The following is a 19,294-nucleotide window of genomic DNA, read 5'->3' on the forward strand; positions in this document are numbered from 1 at the left end:
GTTCGGGTGCAGACGGACAATGCCACGGCGGTGGCCTACATCAACCACCAAGGGGGCACCAGGAGTGCCCGAGCGGCTCGAGAAGTGGCCGACATTCTGACTTGGGCCGAGACTCATGTCCCGGCGATAACGGCAGTTCACATTCCGGGGGTGGAGAACTGGCAGGCGGACTATCTGAGTCGCCAGACCCTGGATCAGGGGGAGTGGTCTCTCCACCCGGCTGTCTTCCAGATGTTGTGCGCGAAGTGGGGTCTTCCAGATGTGGACCTGTTCGCGTCTCGTCTCAACAACAAGGTGAGAAGGTTCGTGGCAAGGACGCGCGACCCTCGGGCAGACGCGTCGGACGCGTTAGTGGCCCCGTGGCATCAGTACAAGCTGATGTACGCGTTTCCACCGATTCAGTTGCTGTCCAGGTTCCTTCGCAGGTTACACTCGGAACGCAGCACGGTGATTCTTGTGGCACCGGACTGGCCTCGCCGGTCCTGGTACGCAGACCTCGTGAATCTGGCGGTCGACGCCCCGTGGCGTCTGCCTCTTCGAGACGATCTCCTGTCTCAAGGACCGATATACCATCCTGCTTTACAGTCGCTGGCTTTGACGGCCTGGCTGTTGAGACCGAGGTCCTGAGGGAGAAGGGTCTCTCCCCAGAGGTCGTTCATACCTTGATCAACGCGAGGAAGTCTTCCTCGGGGAAGGTTTATTACCGTACTTGGAAGGCCTATTTTGCTTGGTGTGAGTCCAGGGGATTTTCTCCCCGCACTTACTCGGTTTCCCGAGTGCTGTCCTTCCTTCAAACCGGTGTCGATCAGCGTTTGGCGCTGGCTACGATCAAGGGTCAGGTGTCTGCGCTGGCAGTTCTGTTTCAACGTCCCGTGGCTTCCAACTCCTTGGTTGGCACTTTTGTTCAGGGTGTGCGGCATCTGGTTCCTCCTAGGAGGGATCCTTTGCCCCCTTGGGACTTGAATCTCGTTCTGTCTGTGTTGCAACGTGCTCCTTTTGAACAGATCAGGGAGATCTCGTTGTCTATGTTGTCCAAAAAGGTCGCCTTTTTGGTGGCGATCACTTCGGCTCGCAGAGTGTCGGAACTGGCAGCTTTGTCCTGCAAGTCTCCGTATCTGGTTGTTCATTTGGATAAGGTGGTCTTGCGACCTAATCCTTCTTTTCTTCCGAAAAGAGTTTCGGAATTCCATCTTAATGAAGATATTGTCTTGCCTTCGCTGTGCGCGAAGCCTAAACATCCGAAGGAGGTGAGATTACACTCTCTGGATGTTGTTCGGGCGATAAGGGTTTACCTTAAATCGACTGAGTCTTTTCGAAAGACGGATTCCTTGTTTGTTCTTCCAGAGGGTCCTCGGAAGGGCATGGCGGCGTCGGCCTCTACCATCGCTAAATGGATCAGGCAGACCATTGAACAGGCCTATGCCTTGCAGGGGAAGGTTCCCCCTGTGCCTGTGAAGGCGCACTCTACTAGATCTCTGAGTACGTCTTGGGCCTGTCGTCATGGGGCTTCTGTAGCCCAGGTGTGTAAGGCGGCGACTTGGTCGACCGTTCACACTTTTACAAAATTCTACAAAGTAGATGTTCAGGCATCGGCGGATGCTTCCTTTGGCCGCAAGGTTCTTAGTGCGGCAATTCCCTAGGGTCCCTTGTTGGGGACCTCTGGCTGTTGGGATAAGTTTTTTATCCCGTGGTTATTTGTCTTTTCCTGGGTTGTTGCTCCTGTTGAGCACTTGTTTTTCCTGTTGCCCAGCTGGTTTCCTTCCTTTGGTAAGGTTCCTTTCTTTGATGCGGAGACTGCGTTGCCTTTTCGGCGCGGATGCGTTTCCCTCCCCTCATGTTTGCACTGCTTTGGGACGTCCCCATATGTGACGAATATGAAGAGGCGGCGACTGTCGGAGGACGTAAGAGAAAACTGAATTTTTGTAAAATCTTACCTGTAAAATTCCTTTCTCTGAGTCCTCCGACAGTCGCCGCCCCCGCCCCTCTTTTGGGGTTTGGTTGTATACTCTACTGCTATTCCACTAAAACTGAGATATGGTTGCAGGAAGTAGGAGGGTATTGACTGAGGGGACCACCCCTTGAGGGTGGGATATGTTAAAAGCTCTAATGTTAACATATTCTGTTGCCTAGCTACTCCTTCGGAGCAAAGTCTAATACCCCATATGTGACGAATATGAAGAGGCGGCGACTGTCGGAGGACTCAGAGAAAGGAATTTTACAGGTAAGATTTTACAAAAATTCCGTTTTTTGCGGGACTGCGACATTGCAGCAGACAGATTGGTGCCCTAACTGACATTTGTGACACTTTTGGGGGAGACCAGTGACATTACTACAGTAATCAGTGCTAAAAATATGCACTGTCACTGTAATAATGTCATTGGCAGGGAAGGGGTTAATACTATTGGTGATCAAGGGGTTAAATGTAAGCCTAGGGGATTGATTCTAACTGTGGGGGGAGTTGGGCTTTTGAAATGATCATAGAGACATGCGATCCTATATAGCAGGATCACATGGTCTCTGTGATCATTGCAGGGAGATGGACGGGTGGCTGTGTTTACATCAGCTGTCCGTCCTCTGTCAGCAGGGAGAGATCGCCGGTGTCAGGCGGCAATCGGAGCTGCTTGACACCCGCTCGCCCTCTAGCTCCTCCCAGAAGAGATGGCGCCTATTAACGTGATTTTGCCTGCAGCTGCCACACTGCTGATGTTAAATAGGCAGTGCACCAACGGGAAGTGGTTAAGTATCTAGAGTCCAGGCTTTGCCTATGATAGATTTTGCCCTTTGCTGGGTATTTCTTAGTTGATTACACCTTGACTCTGACTTTATGCCTTGTCTAGCTGCACATCAGAAACACACAATGTGGAAGTTTGTGTCTTTTCTGGTTGTTTTGCTGCTCATCAGAAATAGACAACACTAACTTGTCTATGTCTTTTTCTGGTTTGACTGCTTTGTTAAGCTTTAGAAATACACAACATTGAAGTTTATTTTGTGTCTTTTCTGTTTTTGTTTGACTCTTATTGCTTATTAGAAATAAACAACATTGAAGGTTGTGGGTAACATTTACGCTGGATATATGGCTTTACGTGGTTACTAATCAAAAATGCACAACATTTAAATTTTATTAGTGACATTTTTGTTGGTCATATGACTATACCCTGTTGCTATTTATAAATGCACAACATTGATTGTGGTCTGTGTGTTTCTGTTATATAACTGTACCTTGCTTCTAATCGGAAATGCACAACATTGATGGTGGTCTGTGTCTTTGTTATGACTGTACCTTTGTTGCTAAACCGAAATGCACAAAAATGACGACGTCAATGTCTTTCTATTATGACTGTACCCTGATTCTAATCAGCAATGCACAACATTGATGGTGGTCTGTTATTTTGTTTTATAACTGTACCTTGTTGCTGATCAGAAATGCACAACTTTGAGGTTTATCTTTTCGGTTAATTTTGGTTATACGACTGATTTAATACAATACACCACACTAAAGTGTTTGTGTCCTCCTGTCTTTATGTTGGTTATATTGCTGATTTTGCTACACTTCAGAAATACACAGCATTGAAGTTTTTTTGTGTCTTTTCTGTTTTACATTTGGTTGCACATCAGAATACTCAGCAGTGAAGACTGAGTCTTTCCTATTTATATTTATTATATAGCCATAGCTTGTTGCACTTTTGACATACACAACATTGAAGTTCATGTTGTGTCTTTTCTGTGTTGGTCTAGCTAGCTGCACTTAAGAAATACACAACATTGTTGTCTATGCTTCTATTCTTTGTCTACATCTTTTTTCTGGTGCTACGCGTCAGTAACGCACAATCTATGATCTTTTATATTTGTGATATTAGTTATACATGTATCACTTTTATTTCAGACCTTATTTTTCGGTTTACATTGAGGGGCCAGGAGTTCTGGCTGCAGAAACTTCAGATGTCAGAAAATTCAGTCCCTTACATTCAGGCATGCAAGAGGCCTTCCCTCTGCTTGAAACCTGGTAGGGTTGTAGGACACTGGAAGAAGGTTTAACTGCTTGCCAACCACCCGCCACAGATATACTGCGGCAGGCTGGCTCGGCTGTGCGAATCACCGTACCTGTACGGCGATCCATGGGAGTGCTCCTGGGAACGCGCGCCCCCATTTGCCAGGGGGGAATTTAATTCACAGGGCCGGCAGCCGCGAGTGCCGCCGGGCACCCATGATCGCTCCCCATGGAGAGAGAACGGCGGTCTGCTGTTGTAAACACGGCAGACCATTTGTTCTCTCTGCTATCAACACAGGGCTTCTGTGTTCCTCCTAATTAGGAACACAGGTCTGTGTGTTGATGTCACAAGCCCACCCCCTTCACAGTTGGAAAACACCCCCTAGGCTCACATTTAACCCTTTAATTGTCCCTGGGTTAACCACTTCCCTGTCAATGTCATTATTACAGTAACAGTGCATATTTTTACCACTGATTACTGTAGTGATGTCACTGGTCCCCCCAAAAGTGTCAAATGGCAGGGGTCCGGATCTGTCACCTGCAATGTTGCAGTCCTGCTAAAAATCGCTGATTGCTTTACTAGTACAAAAAAAAGACCTAAATCTTTCCCCTAATTTGTACACGCGATGACTTTTGCGCAAACCAATCAAAATACGCTTATTGGGATTTTTTTACCAAAAATATGTAGCAGAATTCAAATTGGCCTAAGATGATGAAAAAGTTTGATTTTTGATTGATTTTTAATAATTTTTTTTGGCAATGTTATTGAGCAGAAAGTGAAAGATTTTTTTTTTTTTTTCCAGAATTGTCCCTATTTTTTTGTTTATAGCGCAAAAAATTAAAATCGCACAGGTGATCAAATACCACCAAAAGAAAGCTTTATTTGTGGGTACAGCGTTGCACGACCGTGCAATTGTCCTTTAAACCAATGCAGTGCCGAATCGCAAAAAAAAATGGCCTGTCATTAAGGGGGTATATCCTTCTAGTCCAGAAGGTTTTCTGATTCCATCTTTAAAAACCCACTCCACCTAGATCCTGTATCCAAAGCAAAGAAGGCAGGGAAATCGGTGGCGCAAGCCTGCTGATCAGCCTCTTGATCCAGTTAAGATACCTTCATCGGTCATAATGGAGTGGAGGTAAAACACGCTGCAAAACCTGGTATTCGGGAAGGAATATCTTGCAGGCAGTGGTCCCACCCTAAGGTAGGCCTGCGGTTACTTGATTATCCTCTCAGGTGTTGCCATCCTGGAAGGTGAGAGGATGGTGTTTCTACGAAACCTTCCAGGACAGCAGGCCTACTTCCCGCCCAGGGAGGAAAGAATGTAAACAATAGGTGGTGAGCACCGAAGTGAATTTATACCCCTTGTGGATCGGTCGGGAGAATTACTTTTTTACAACTGAGGGACAAGGGTAAGGGTGTGGCCTTTTAAGCAGCTGTGAACTGATTGTTTCCTGTAGAATGGAGCATTTCTTCTCTCAGGTTTTGCTGTCCTGCAAGGTTCGTAGAAACAGTTACTGGTAGGTCTAACCGTCGGTTTTCTCTTATGTTCATTGATGTACCCAGCTCTACTGATTCTTGACTATAATGTTTATAACACCACCTACAGAAGTAGAACACTAGGCAGAAAAAAAAACACAGCACTGCCTATGAGCAGTCCTAACTTGGATAAACCCTCTCTCTGCTATAAGTTATGTGGTGCCATGGCTATTTCTCTTTTTTCTTGTGATATTTTTCCTGCAGAGATCTTTAGGCAACCGCTAGGCTTGGCAATGGGCTAGATAATCTAGATCTAGTGGTCACAGAAGAAGGTGACTAACAAGCGCAAGCAGACCTTTAGTTACACACTGGGTCGGCTGTGACATCCCAATCCTGGACCGGGGCAGCAAGCGAGTTAAACGTCTTGCAGGGGACACACATGACCAGGCGCTGGAATGCGTGTCAGTGTTACCCTGGCCGACAGCCCCCACTTCGGTGGGAGGAGAATGTGTCATGGAAACCTTACATGTTAGCTCGGCTTGATCAGTAAGTAATGTCCCCTTTCCCTCCCTGTACACAGTGTGGGGCATGGATGCTCTCTACGCTGTTCATTCCTGCGTAGTCTCCTCCTCCCCCCTGGCCTCTGGTATTTCCTCTTGTCCCCCCTGGAGAGGCTCCCTTCCTTCCTCCTATCTTCCAGTCCCTGGTGCTTGGGCCAACTTTTCCTGGCATTTCTGGGCAGGATGGGGGTCTTCTCTATTGTCCCTGTGGCATGGTGGAGCCTGGGAGGCTGGATTGCGGCCGCCATGAGCTTTACGGTGGCCAGTGATTCAGTGGTCAAATTGGGGTGGACAGGAAGGGTGGCCATTTTTTGCAGTGGACCTTTCCATTTATTTGTATCGGAGCTTGTTGGGGATGTGCTTGGCAGCTTTTTTCTCTGCCATCTTGCTGGTGATCTCCCTCCCAGGCTGAACACCGAGGCAGTCCCTTGGACAGGAGGGCTTGCTTTCTGAGGCATGGTCGACACAGCAGCATCCACAGCTGGCTCACTGACCACATCCACAAGCGGCATCCATGTTGGCACCCACAGCAGTCCCCTGGCGGTTGGGTGCTGGTGAATCCTCCCTGGGGTACCTAGGATTGCCAACATCCAAATTGGGTTTCAGAAGTGCTTTGCAGTGCATTTCCCTTTGAGGAGGCTTTTCTGAAGAAGTGGACCTCACCTCTTGTTGTGGATCCCCATATTTCATGGTTGGATAAAGCTGTGATATTGATGGAGGAGTCTCCCTTCTTTATAGATCCTCCTGACCGCTGGGCAGATTCTATCTCCGGCTCTTTGTTTTCCATTGCGGGATTGGCGTTGTGGCCTGTGTTGGCCACGGCCCTGGTGTGCCAAACGCTTACTGAATGGGCCAAGGTTCTGCCGCAAAGTTTGTCCACCAGAGAAGCAGATCCAGGTGTACATAGATCTGGCAAACCAATGAGTCCCATATGCGTAGTTTCATACAAGAATTATACAAAGGGAAATCCTGTTGTCATCGGACAAGTCTCCTACCTCCCTGGAAAGCCAGATTAGTTTGGGCCAGTTGACAAGAGCCTCTCTCTGCTGGTGACACCAGACTCCTCCCCTACAGGCCAGGAAGTCCTCCTTGTGCTCCCCTGGATGGTAGTCAAGATAGATACCATCTTGGCCAGCTGTGAAGGTGTCCTGGGTTGGAGATGGGCACTAGACTGCTGGACTCTGGAGAAGGCTTGGCTACCCATCAACATCCTGGGACTGTGATTGATCGGGCTGCCTCTGGAGCACAGGACGGATCTGGTCTGCAGGCTCCCGGTCAGGAGCCAATCTGACAAGGACACAGCAGTGGCCTGTGTCTTAACTGTCAAGGTGGAACAAGCAGTACAGCAGTGGCGCGCTGGAGGCATCATACTTTTTTCAGTGGTCAGAACAGAACGTTCAGGCTCTCTCCGCTGTGCACATCCCAGGCGTTGAGAATTGGCAGGCAGATTACCTCAGTTGCCAGACAATGGATCAGGGGAAGTTGTCCCTAAACCCAGATGTGTTCCATCAGATTTACCTACACTAGGGGACCCCAGACGTGGATCCTCTGGTGTCCCACCTCAACAGTAAGGTACCAAGAATTGTGGCGAGATCTTGGGACCCTTGACTAATACAAGGGATGTGCTTGTGGCACCATGGGGCCAGTATCTACCTTATTTATGCCTTTCTTCCTCTCAAGTTGCCCCTCGCCTGCTGTGCAGGATAGAGGCCGCAGTGATTCCGGTCCTTCAGGTAGCTCCAGACTGGCCTTGTCTGTGGTAAACGAACCTGGCATGGCTGGTCATAGATGCTCCCTGGCTATTGCCTCTTTGGGCAGACCTCTTATACCAGGGTCCGGTCTACTACCCTGTATTACTTTCTCTGGCTTGGGCAGCGTGGATATTAAAGCCTGGTTTTAAGATACAGGGGTTTGTCAGGTTAAGTGATCCCTACAATGTTTAAGGCACGAAAGTCTACCTCTCAGAAGGTATATCATCGCATCTTGAAGGCCTATATTGCCTGGTGTGAGGCTCTGGTGGTCTGTCCACATTCCTTCTCATTGGCTCCTGTTTTCTCAAACGCGACCTTGCTTAACACTTTACCTTGAGTACCATTAAAGGCAGGTTTCTGCCCCTGCTGTCTTTTTCAGCGGCATCCCTTTCATCAAATGGGTTTGTCATGTGGCACCTCCTGCGTTCCCTGTTGCTGCTAAGCAACCTGAACTTAGTTCTTTCCGTCCTCCAGAAGCCTCCCTTAGAGAGTATTTGGGATATTCAATTGGCAATCAAGGTTTGCAAACCACTGTTACCATAGCCTCCCAACTGTCCCTAATTTTGATGGACTGTCCCTGATTTGGAACAAAGTCCCTATGTCACTCTTCCCTTCTCATTGTTGCCTTATTTTGGTCTGATCTATATAGATGTATATGAAATGCACTTTTTATCGTTCAAAAAGTGTTTCCTGTTGCTAAACCTTTCATCCCATTTCTAAATTGCTCTATTTGTAATTTTCAAAAGCCAAAATAAGGGAATAGTAGTAATAAAAAAGTACTTGTGGATTTAACTAAACTTTTTTTTGTATAATTCTCCATTAAGGGAGCGTGGCAGGGAGGGTGTCCTATGCCTGCATATGTTTGCTAATAGGTGTCCCTCATTCTCATCTCAAAAAGTTGGGCGGTATGCTGTTACTACACCATTCAGCAATCAACAATACATTTTTAAGGGTGCTTAAACCTCTCCAGTGTTTGTTAGTACAATGATTTTAAAAATCGAGTGAGCACGCCACAGAACAAAAATGTTTTAGCAATAAATTTGTATTAGGCACATACTACAAATATACAGTAGGTACAAATATTCAAGTATGTCATATCACTTCAAGCATAATACAACAAAGGTATTTACTCCACTGTTTAAATCACACCAACAAAAATGCATGCATATAGGTACAGTGAGCTACATTTAGAATGTTTAAGAGCTGATGTTCAGAAATGCATACAGGAGTTCAGTACCTAGAATCATGGAAAGAACTGCTGAGCCAAACCCTGGTGAAAAGACAGAGGAGGAGGGAAAAAAACATTTCAGGGAATGTAAGAAACCCCTTTCTAAAGAACCTCTTATCTTTAGATGGCACTATAAACCCTGTGATCAAGAATCAGAAGGGATGTGTCTGTCAATGAACAATGAATAGGGTGGTTTAATTGTATAAACCTCAACTTTGTTGTCATAGTGCATAACTGAGGCCTTGTTGTTGTTCTCAGTTGTATGTGAGTTTCACTTTGATTTCCTGGACCTGCAGCCTGCTTGTTTATTTTAGAGATTAATATTGCATCACAGACGCTTCTTTCTCTTACGTTCATTGACAGATACAGCTCCATATTCTTTACCATAGGGTTATGCTGCCCTCTACTGGAGTAGAACTAGGCAGACAACAAAGCTTGGCTATGCTCTGTGGGCTGTCAGCTGGCATAATCCCCCTCTTTGCTTAGAGATACTCAGTTTTTGTTTGCTTAGTTCAGGAGTAGGACTTGGTCTTCCTGCGGGGCCCTAGGTCCTGTCTTTTTTGTCTTTTTTTTTGCTGTTTGTTTTTGGATTTCTTTTTGGTTTCTTGTGTAGATCTTCTAGCAACTGCCAGGCTGAGTGACGGCCTGGACTATTGAAGTTCCAGTGGTCCCCTCGGCCTGGCCAGCAAGCGTGCACAGACCGTAGCTCTGCGCTCGGTCGGCCGCGAGTTAAACCTCTCGCAAGGTCGCATATGACCAGGTCTCAGCCTCGGTCGCAGCGTTCCTTCTGGTCGACAGCTCCCCCACTTTGGTGGTGAGGAGGTTCCTGTCTTGGGGGTGTTACCCACACTCTTCGCTGGATCGGTAAGTAAGGGCCCTCTCCTTCCCTGGATGCGGTGTGGGGCGCGGGTTGGTCGGTCCCTCCGGGGTTCTCTCCCCTTCCTCCCTGCCCGTGCTCATGGGGGGGGGTGTCTGGTGCCCGGGCTGTGGGTGCCCTTGGCCTTGGTACCTGTGGGCGTGCTGTCGCCCCTCGTGGGCTTGCTATGGGGTGGGCGGCCCTTTTTGGATCCTCTTGGGACAGCTGGGGGGTGGGTGGCCCAGTGTCTGTGGTTCCGAGTACCACGCGGTCAGGCAGGCTGAAAATTTAGGCTGCAGCTTTGTGACCTACTAACTGAACCTTGGATAGGACGGTCCCAGTTGCGGCGGCTAAAGCCACCATTGTTCCCTGGGACATCTGTCTCCCCTCGCAGGTTCCCAGCCTACCGCGTCGCGCAGCCGAAAAATTTAGGCTCAGGCCTACTAGCCACCCCTCCTTCTCGTAGGGTGGCCCTGGGGAGAGAGAACAGGGTCCCAGGCAGGTTTAGCTGCCATTGTACTGTGGAGCATCCGCCTTTCCTAGTGGCACTGTGGGGATTAACTGTCTGCGGGTCTTCCCGCACCAGCGATGGGGGGCCCCCCTTATGGCGTCTATTTGCGGCCTTCTTGGAAGGGCGCCTGCAGGGGACCCCCTTGTGGGGTGCTGTTGGTGCCCCCCCTCTTTTTCAGACCTCAGTCGGTGCCTCCTTTGGGGGGCTTGAGTCACTGACCCCCTGTGAGGGGTAGGGATGGTGTTGGCTTAGTGAATGCGCTCCCGCGCCCCTTTAGATCCTGAATCTGGTTCGGTCATTGCAGATGGGGCCACCCTAAAGGGACTGAGTACCTGTTTCCCTGACCCGTTAGACAGTAAGGATGATTCCTCCATGCTGCGCCACACAAAAAGCGCTGATAGATGCACTGATTGCGTCGGCGCAGGACCCACTTATGTTGGCGGAAGCAGCTGAGGCTGCTGCGGACATATCTGTTCTGTTTGTCTTTCCCAAGCCGTCCTGTGCGGATATGGTGTTCTTTTATCCAGCCTATTTTGACAATTGTGTCTATAGGTGCTGGGTGCGTTGAATACAACCCTTGCTGGTGCCAAGACACTTTGCTGTCCGGTATCCCTTTGGGGATTTGTTGCTGAGAAAGTCATCGTTCCCACCGGCGGTGGGTTCCTCTATTTTTTTAGGTTGACTAATGGTTGTTCACAGGGATAAGGTGGTCCTGCAACCACCACCGTCCTTCCTCCAGAAGGTTGTCCATTTGAATGAGGACACAATGAGCACCTATCCCTCTATGGAGTTGTTATGCTTCTGTTACTGCTTGTTACAAAACTTAGTAAGCAGAGAGGGGAATTATGTCAGCTGAGGACAGCCCACGGGGCGTAGCCAAGCTTTTGTGGTGTCTGCCTAGTCCTACTCCAGTAGAGGGCAGCATAACCCTATGGTAAAGAATATGGAGCTGTATCTGTCAATGAACGGAAGAGAAAAGGATTTTATGGTGAGTACAAAAATCCTATTTTTTTATGGGCCTCTCCCCTATCTGACAGGGTGATGCAAGAGCAGTGTAGAGGTTTTAAAGTCATGTGTGTTAGGTCGGCCGTGGATAGAGTGCGTTTCTTTCCTGCAACTGAAATTTGCTTGATTCCTCCATCAACACAGTTTTGACAGGGGAATACCTCCTGCGGAGCTATTGTCTTTTTCTGGCGGGAGAATCTTTCCCTGCTGAGAGGCTATAATAACCGCTAGCAATAATGGCATTTAAAATCTGGCAGGCTGGTTGTACCCAAGTTCATTAATCGATCAAGGGGTATATTCAGCCTGCCCATACATGGTTTGAATCTTGGCCGGTTCCTGCACTGGTTCGAATCTCGGCCAGCTTTACACTGTTGCCAGGGATCTTCACTTGATGATTTTGTTTTAATATTAACAAAAATCCTTGGCTTAGCTCTCAAGTTTTAGGCTTGGTTTACACTCCTGTGACTTAGAATCCAACTTGTGGGACCCAAAGTCGCAGGACATGTGAAATGCCATGTATCTCTATGAGAGCCGTTCCAATTGACACTACTGAAGTCTTTCCAGTTGACAAAACTTCAGAAAAGGTTCCTGCACTACTTTGATCTGACTTTGACACCGCTTCAATGCCAGAGATTATAAAAGTCTGATCAAAGTCGGACTCCAAAATTGCACTGAAAATCGTGCAAATTTGGAGTCGGCTAGCGTGAATTGAGCCAGCTGTAAAGACGAGGTATTTTTCCCTGCCCTCTTTCCACTGTGAATTGTGTTCTATAAAAACAATTTGTTTAACTTTCACGGTTTCAAAGTCCATAATGGTTACTGGTGTGTTGAAACCGAGCTTAGCCACACTATGACACTAATAAACTATGGGAGAGGCCGTCTTGTTTTCATCTACAGCTATAAAAAAAAAAAAACACTGGTTTATGATTAAAAATAAAAAATGCTGGAAATGTAGTTTTCCAATTAAGCTTAAAAAGAAAAATCTACTAAATAAAAATGCACACCCAGCATTCCTTCCTTCAGTCTGCTCAGTGTGTTTGGAGAACCCTGCTAAGGCACACAAGTGGCTGTATAAGAAGACTCTCACCTTGTGACATTCAGCTTGGCAGGGTGTTTCAAAAGGCAAAGGTAGCAAGTCCTTCTTCTTTTAAAAGGTTTTTCATTTTTTCACAGTCCAGTTCACTCAAACAGCAGTTGTTTAAACCCCAACCAAAACCAAAACTTGCTGAGTATTGTTGTCCCTGTTGTGGAGACTTTTTCCTCACTTTTCTTGTCCCTTTTTTACATAATGTGTCACCAGGACACAACATAAGGCGAGGTCTCCCAAGAGTCCAGCTTTATAAAAGTGCACTTCCACAACCTGGAAATAGAGGGTGATGAAGTGAACGAGAAAACATGGTGCTATTGAGTGACATCATTATATCCATATATTATCTCTCCAGCAGAGATGCAATAAAATCACATGTTTTTGTAGAGTGGAGAAAGGTTACAATCTGGTTGGTTTTTCTGTTACTGTTAGGAAGATTTCACCTAACTTCCTGTCATGCTAAAATCATATTTGACATTGTGTCATTGGAAAAGAAATAATAGGGACACATCTTGCTGCTTTACTTTTTGACACGGTTTCCTTTTTTGCGTTGTTTTTTTGTACAGAATGATGATGATTCCAGAGGGAATGAGAGTAAGAAACCAAAGGTGGAGGAAAAAGCATCAAGCCACAAGTTATCCAGCAGAGAGTAAGTCATGATGTGTAATCTGGTATGTTTTTGGTGATTATCCTCATTAGCCTTTCCTTAACATGCTGGATTTGTTTTAAATACAAGACCTTTTCAGTCATGTTTATGTACGGTGCATAGAGCCCCCTACTTTACCTTTTGGCACTTTTTCAGAGGTTTACACACCCAGGACAACAGTGTGTTCATCTGGCCCTTCTAAAACTTGGTACAGTTCTGCACCCCACTGGCACACACGACTTTTGTGGCCATAGAGTAAAAAGACATAAGCCCAGTGCATGCACTGAGCTAAAAAAAAAGGAGACTAGGTAGAAATATTATTTTTTGGCCAGAAATGCCCTGAGCCTAACACATCTGAAGAGTTCTGTAAGCAAATGGAAAGCCAGAGAATCATTAAATTTTTCCAGCCCCAGGCAGTCAGAGGGCCTTTTATTGCATTATGAGGTATCAATTTGTATTTTCGTTTCGGAACTAATGCTGCCCTATTTTTTTTATCAAGGGAACAGTGTTTTTGTATATAATTTTTTTAGGACAAAAGATCCAACTTCATAGCCCTGCTTAGTGTCGACTCCCCTAAGATGGAGACATTGTAGAACTTATGAAAGATAGACATTCCTGATCTTGACAGGGAAAATTGGGAGAACTGTCTTGAAGACAGTACCATACTGTTGATTACCTCTAGGGACAAGCTCAGCGCATCCAGATAAAATTCTTGCACAGGGTTTACTATACCCCCCAGAGTACAAAGTATATATCCTCAGAGGTCACAGGATTGCACTCGCTGTGGGAAAGGAGGTAGGTACTTATTTTCACATGTTTCGGAGCTGTCTGTGGGTGGCCCGTTTTTGGGGTACAGTGGTGGAACTCATCAACTTTCTCCTCCAGCTGTCCCTCCCGGTCTCTCCTGAACTGGGAATCCAGGATGATGAACAGAGGCCTAGATGCACCAAACTGTTACTCTCATACTTGTTTTATTGTGCAAAAACGGAGATGGTTCACCAAATTGGAATTCACATTCTCATTCCCCTCCCTCTTTAGGTTCGTGGGAAAAGTCTATCAATGCTGCTCTTCCTCTTTATAAGTTGACTTATATTGGAAGGAACTGCCTAACAACTTTGAGAGGGTATGGCAGCCATGGTCAGCTTAGTTGGGGGAATTTTTCCTTCGTGGTTATTTCCCTTAACTATTGGTGGCTGTGATGTTTTTTCAGGATGACTTGAGCAACCTATAGATTACGCTCTGTCTTTTCTATTCACACTCTGTGAAGGATTTATCTATTTATTTCCTGCTGTTAGAGTTTTGTCCCTTCTTCATTGTCAAATGTCCGCTGTAATACTTTAATTATTTCCATTCTGTTAATTTTTTGTGTCATGTCTTTGATTCAATAAAAAAACATTTGGTTTGTAAAAAAAAAAGTTAAAAAAAAAAAGATCAAATTTCAAAGATAATTGAATATAAAATATTGCATATATTTGAGTTTTAACACTTGCTGCAAATAGGTGGCCCTGTTGAGGCTATTCTGATGCTGACCTACTTTTATTCACTGCTATTTTGGTCTTACAGGTATGGAACTGTATATAACTTTAGTTAGACAAAGGGAGCCCACCATACTGGGCAACCAAAATGTCATAAGGGCCCTCTATTATTTACTAATCATGAGTTATTGTAATGTAGTTCACTTTTATGGAAAAGATCAGTTCATAGACCAAAAAACACTATAGGGAAGATTTACTAAAACTGGTGCAAACAGCAGCTGTACATAGTAACCAATCAGCTTCTATGTTTTATTGTCAAAGCTTAAGCTGCTGTGGTATTAAAAAAGCACACCCATCCTTTAAATGCCAACTTTACTTTAAACTACTATCATTTTGGTTTGGCAATAGTGGGTTTCTAAAGTCTAAACTCCCCATTAACTGCTCTCCCTTGACTCTCCCCTCCAGCTGAGTCCGTTCTGCGATCCAGCACTGTCCCGGCTGCAGCTTTTCTCTCTTCACCTCCTGATCTTGCAGGAGACATAGGCAGCAGCAAGAGCCATATGCTCCTGCTGTTGTCAGTCAAATCCTGTGAGGAGGGAGCAGGGGACATGGCCAAGCTGTTCTGTGTGTCAATGGGGGCACACAGCCCAGCTCAGGAACTTGCCTGCACAAGTCTCCCTATAACACACGGCTTTCTATGGGGAGAAACTGCAGGAAGGAGGAGTGGAGAGTGCCGGGGAGGGACCCCAGAAAAGGAGATAAATTACCCCTTTGTGCAATACAATTGCATAGAGCAGTAAAGTATAACCTTTTGTTTTTTTATTTAAATTTTTTTTTTTTTTAATAGGTCATCCAAGCAGAATCCAGTAAAAGAGAAAGATCCTCTGCCATCTCCAGCTCCACCTGCTCAGCAGAAGGAAACCAAGACTGAGCATGGGCAACGGAAAAGATCAGCCAGTCAGTCATCCTCGTTGAAATCTAGCAGCAGTGGCAGCACTAAGGAGAGCAGCACTAAGAGCAGCTCTTCTGCTAAGCAAAAAAAGACTGAAGGGAAAAGTTCTAGCATTGCAAAAGAACCCAAGGTAAATCTGATCAGTTCCAGTTTGGTTTCTTTGTTGTGAAATATGAATCACTTTTTCTTTGTTAATCTGCTACAATTGGTACCATTTTAACTTTTAACTATTTACTTTGTACCTTTATTTACTATTCTCTGGAATATCAAGGATTCAAGGATATTAATGTGTGGGGAGTAAGCACTTTAACCACTTGCTGACCAGCCATGTACTTGTACATCGCTGGACTTCAAGTGCTCATACAAGGATGATACTTTTAGAGTCAGCGGTCAGCTCTCTTGTAAAAGCACCCCTAGCAGTTAATTCCTTTTACAAGCAGCGGGCTATAATGACCCCCTGATTTGGGGTCCTATAGACCCCTCCATAAAGAGTACTTGTCACGTACCTATTGCTGTCACAAGGATGTCTACATTCCTTGTAACAGGCATAAGTGATCCAAATTTTTTTAAATCAACAGCGTAAGGAAAAAAATTAAGTGCCCCGTGCTCATGCGCAAAGGTGAAACACGTGCGTCAGTCATGCACGCACGCAAACAGCGATCGTCCCACACATGAGGTATCATCACGAACATCAGATCATAGGCAGTATTTCCAGCACTAGGCTTCCTGTGTAAATCTAAAGTGGTTACCTGTAAGAGCTTTTAGAAGGTTTTACCCTATTCAATGGGCAGTTGTTCTGCTTAGGTGGTGCAGGGGGGCTACCTAGATGGGATTACTGAATGGATGTGAGCCTTGTGTGCAAACTTTGATCACTGAAGGTAAAGCCTTGTACACACTTAGTTTTTTTTTTTTCATTCAACCCTGTGGGTTGAACAAAAAAAGAACTGCCCGCTCCGGTCGGAGCCGCTGTACTAACCATGCGAGGTTAGTATAGCGGTCGCGGTCTCCACCGCTGAGCTGTTGTGTTCTGACAGGGGGATGGCGTGCCATTGGCTGAGAGCGCTTATCTGGAGTCAGTCGAATGCTGGTTTTCAGGCATGCACATTCGACAGACCGACATACACACTAGCCGAATGTATGCATTTTTTTTTTTAACCAGCCTTTGTCTCACAACATTCGGGCCCATGTGTTCCCGGCTTTAGTCATTGTCTTAAGGAGACCAGATTTAGACGGAGCTCCTGAAGTTTCAAAACATCTGTCATATTGGCACAGGAGGTCCCGGGACAATCTGGTTATCATTCACTTTGACTTAACCACTTAAGCCCCGGAGGATTTGGCTGCTAAACGACCAGAGGGCATTTTGCGATTCGGCACTGCGTGACTTTAACGGACAATTGCGCGGTCGTGCGACGCTGTACCGAAACGAATTTGGCGTCCTTTTTTTCCCACAAACAGAGCTTTCTTTTGGTGGTATTTGATCACCTGTGCGATTTTTTGATCACGCGCTATAAACAAAAAAAGAGCGTAAATTTTGCAAAAATAGCAATATTTTTCCCTTTTTTTTATATGAAATTCCCCCAAAAAAAAATGTAAAAATCAAAATTTTTTAATATTTTCGGCCAATTTGTTTTATGCTACCTATGTTTGGTAAAAAAAATCGCAAAAAGCGTATTTTGATTGGTTTGCGCAAAAGTTATTGCGTTTACTAACAAAGGGAAAGATTTTTGTCATTTTTGTTGTTTTTTTTTTTAACGCGTAATGGCGGCGATCTGCGATTTTTTTTGCGGTACTGCGACATTGCGGCGGACAGATCGGACCCTTGACTGACATTTTTGACACTTTTGGGGTTACCAGTGACATTTCTACAGTAATCAGTGCTATACATATGCACTGTTACTGTAAAAATGCACTGGTAGTGAAGGGGTTAACTTTATTTGAGAGGGAGGGGCTGTGTGTGTCCCTAGGGGCGTGATTCTAACTGTGATTGGCTGTGGCTTCAACTGTATGCAGAGTGATCAATGGATCTACATAGTAGATCCATGTGATCAGCTCTCATACAGAGAGGAGAATGACAGGCAGCTTGTTTACACAAGCTGCCTGACTATCTCCCTCTCCCCCGCCGATCGCAGAGTGGCCGGCGGCGATCGGGTCCGCCGGTCACGCGCGCGGGGGGGTCCGTGACCACGCGGGAGCGGGAGCGCGCCTCCGGCGGCGCGCGCTCGCTCCCTAAACCCTCACAGGCGAGCGACGTAGACCTACGTCACTTTGCCTGTGAGGGGCTGACCGCCCACGTAGATAGTCGTGCGGCGGTCGGCAAGTGGTTAAACATGTAGTGCACTGAAACACTAACAGCAGCAACATCTTTATTTAACCACTTGCCGAATGCAGTCAGTATATTTACTGCGGCAGTCAGCCCCTCACACGTAAAGCGACGTAGGGCTACGTCGCTCGCCTGTGAGCCTCTAGGGGGCGAGCATGCGCCCCCGCCCATTCACGGGCACCCCCGCGCGTGTGCCCGGCGGACTCGATGTCCGCCGGCCACTCGTGATTGTCCATTGCAGAGGGAGAAAGGCAGGCGGCTAATGTAAACAAAGCCGCCTGTCATTCTCCCCTGTGTAAGAACAGAGATCATACGGTCCTGCTATGTAGCCACATCCCTTCACGGTTAAAAGCACGCCCCTAGGGACACACTTAACCCCTGCATCACCAATAAAGTTAACCCCTTCCCTGCCAGTGTCATTTTTACAGTAACAGTGCATATGTATAGCACTGATTACTGTAGTAATGTTACTGGTAACCCCAAAAGTGTCAATGTCAGTCAAGGGTCCGATCTGTCCGCCGCAATGTCGCAGTCCTGCAAAAAAAAAAAAAAAAAAAAAGCAGATCGCCGCCATTACTTGTTAAAAAAAAACCGGCAAAAATGACAAAAATCTTTCCCTTAGTTAGTAAACGCAATAACTTTTGCGCAAACCAATCAAAATACGCTTTTTGAAATTTTTTTTTTTTAGATTTTTACATTTTTTTGGGGGGAATTTCATATAAACAAATTTGAAAAATATTGTTATATTTGCAAAATTTTCGGTCTTTTTTTGTTTATAGCGCATGATCAAAAAATTGCACAGGTGATCAAATGCCACCAAAAGAAAGCCCTGTTTGTGGGAAAAAAAGGACGTCAAATTCGTTTAGGTACAGCGTTGCACGACCGCGCAATTGTCCGTTAAAGTCACGCAGTGCCGAATCGCAAAATAGGCCCTGGGCAGGAACGGGGTAAAATCTTCCGGGGCTTAAGTGGTTAAAACAATATGTAAAATTCTAGCATGCTAAATATAGTGCAATTCATACATACATACATATATATATATATATATATATATATATATATATATATATATATATATATTAATTATTTATTTTTTTTTATTAGGAAAAAACATCAAACAATACTGCTGCTGTAGCCTTCATACCACCAATTGACAACAAGTCTAGAAGGGCCAAGCTTTTATTCGAAGACCGGTAAGATCTAGATCAGTATTTGCATTTATTTAGCTCAAAAGCTATGTGTTTTGTGTAAACCATTGTTTTGTCAACACATGTTTGTATAAATACAATTTCCTGGAAGACACTTTAAACCATGACCTCTACTGTTTGTATTCTGTAAAACAAGATAAAATAAACACCCATGGTTTCCGTTTTCTATCTGATGCCGTTATATATGTAATTACTACATTCCCAGTGTTTTATTTTATTGTTACATACAG

At 45.7% G+C, this 19,294-nt stretch overlaps 1 protein-coding gene across 3 annotated transcripts in view; it reads left to right on the forward strand.

Moving 5' to 3' along the window:
* The window catches only part of AFF4 (ALF transcription elongation factor 4), a 216,451-nt gene that overhangs the window by 155,955 nt on the left and 41,202 nt on the right, over positions 1-19,294 (forward strand). For all 3 annotated transcript variants that reach the window (XM_082254480.1, XM_082254481.1, XM_082254482.1), the window contains 3 exons: positions 13,030-13,112; positions 15,432-15,666; positions 18,961-19,049. In XM_082254480.1, the coding sequence (XP_082110606.1) occupies positions 13,030-13,112; positions 15,432-15,666; positions 18,961-19,049 (407 nt within the window). The remainder of the gene's footprint in view (positions 1-13,029; positions 13,113-15,431; positions 15,667-18,960; positions 19,050-19,294) is intronic.

The sequence above is a fragment of the Pelophylax lessonae genome, assembly GCF_965119305.1.
Source record: "Pelophylax lessonae genome assembly, chromosome: 4".
Lineage (NCBI taxonomy): Eukaryota > Metazoa > Chordata > Amphibia > Anura > Ranidae > Pelophylax > Pelophylax lessonae.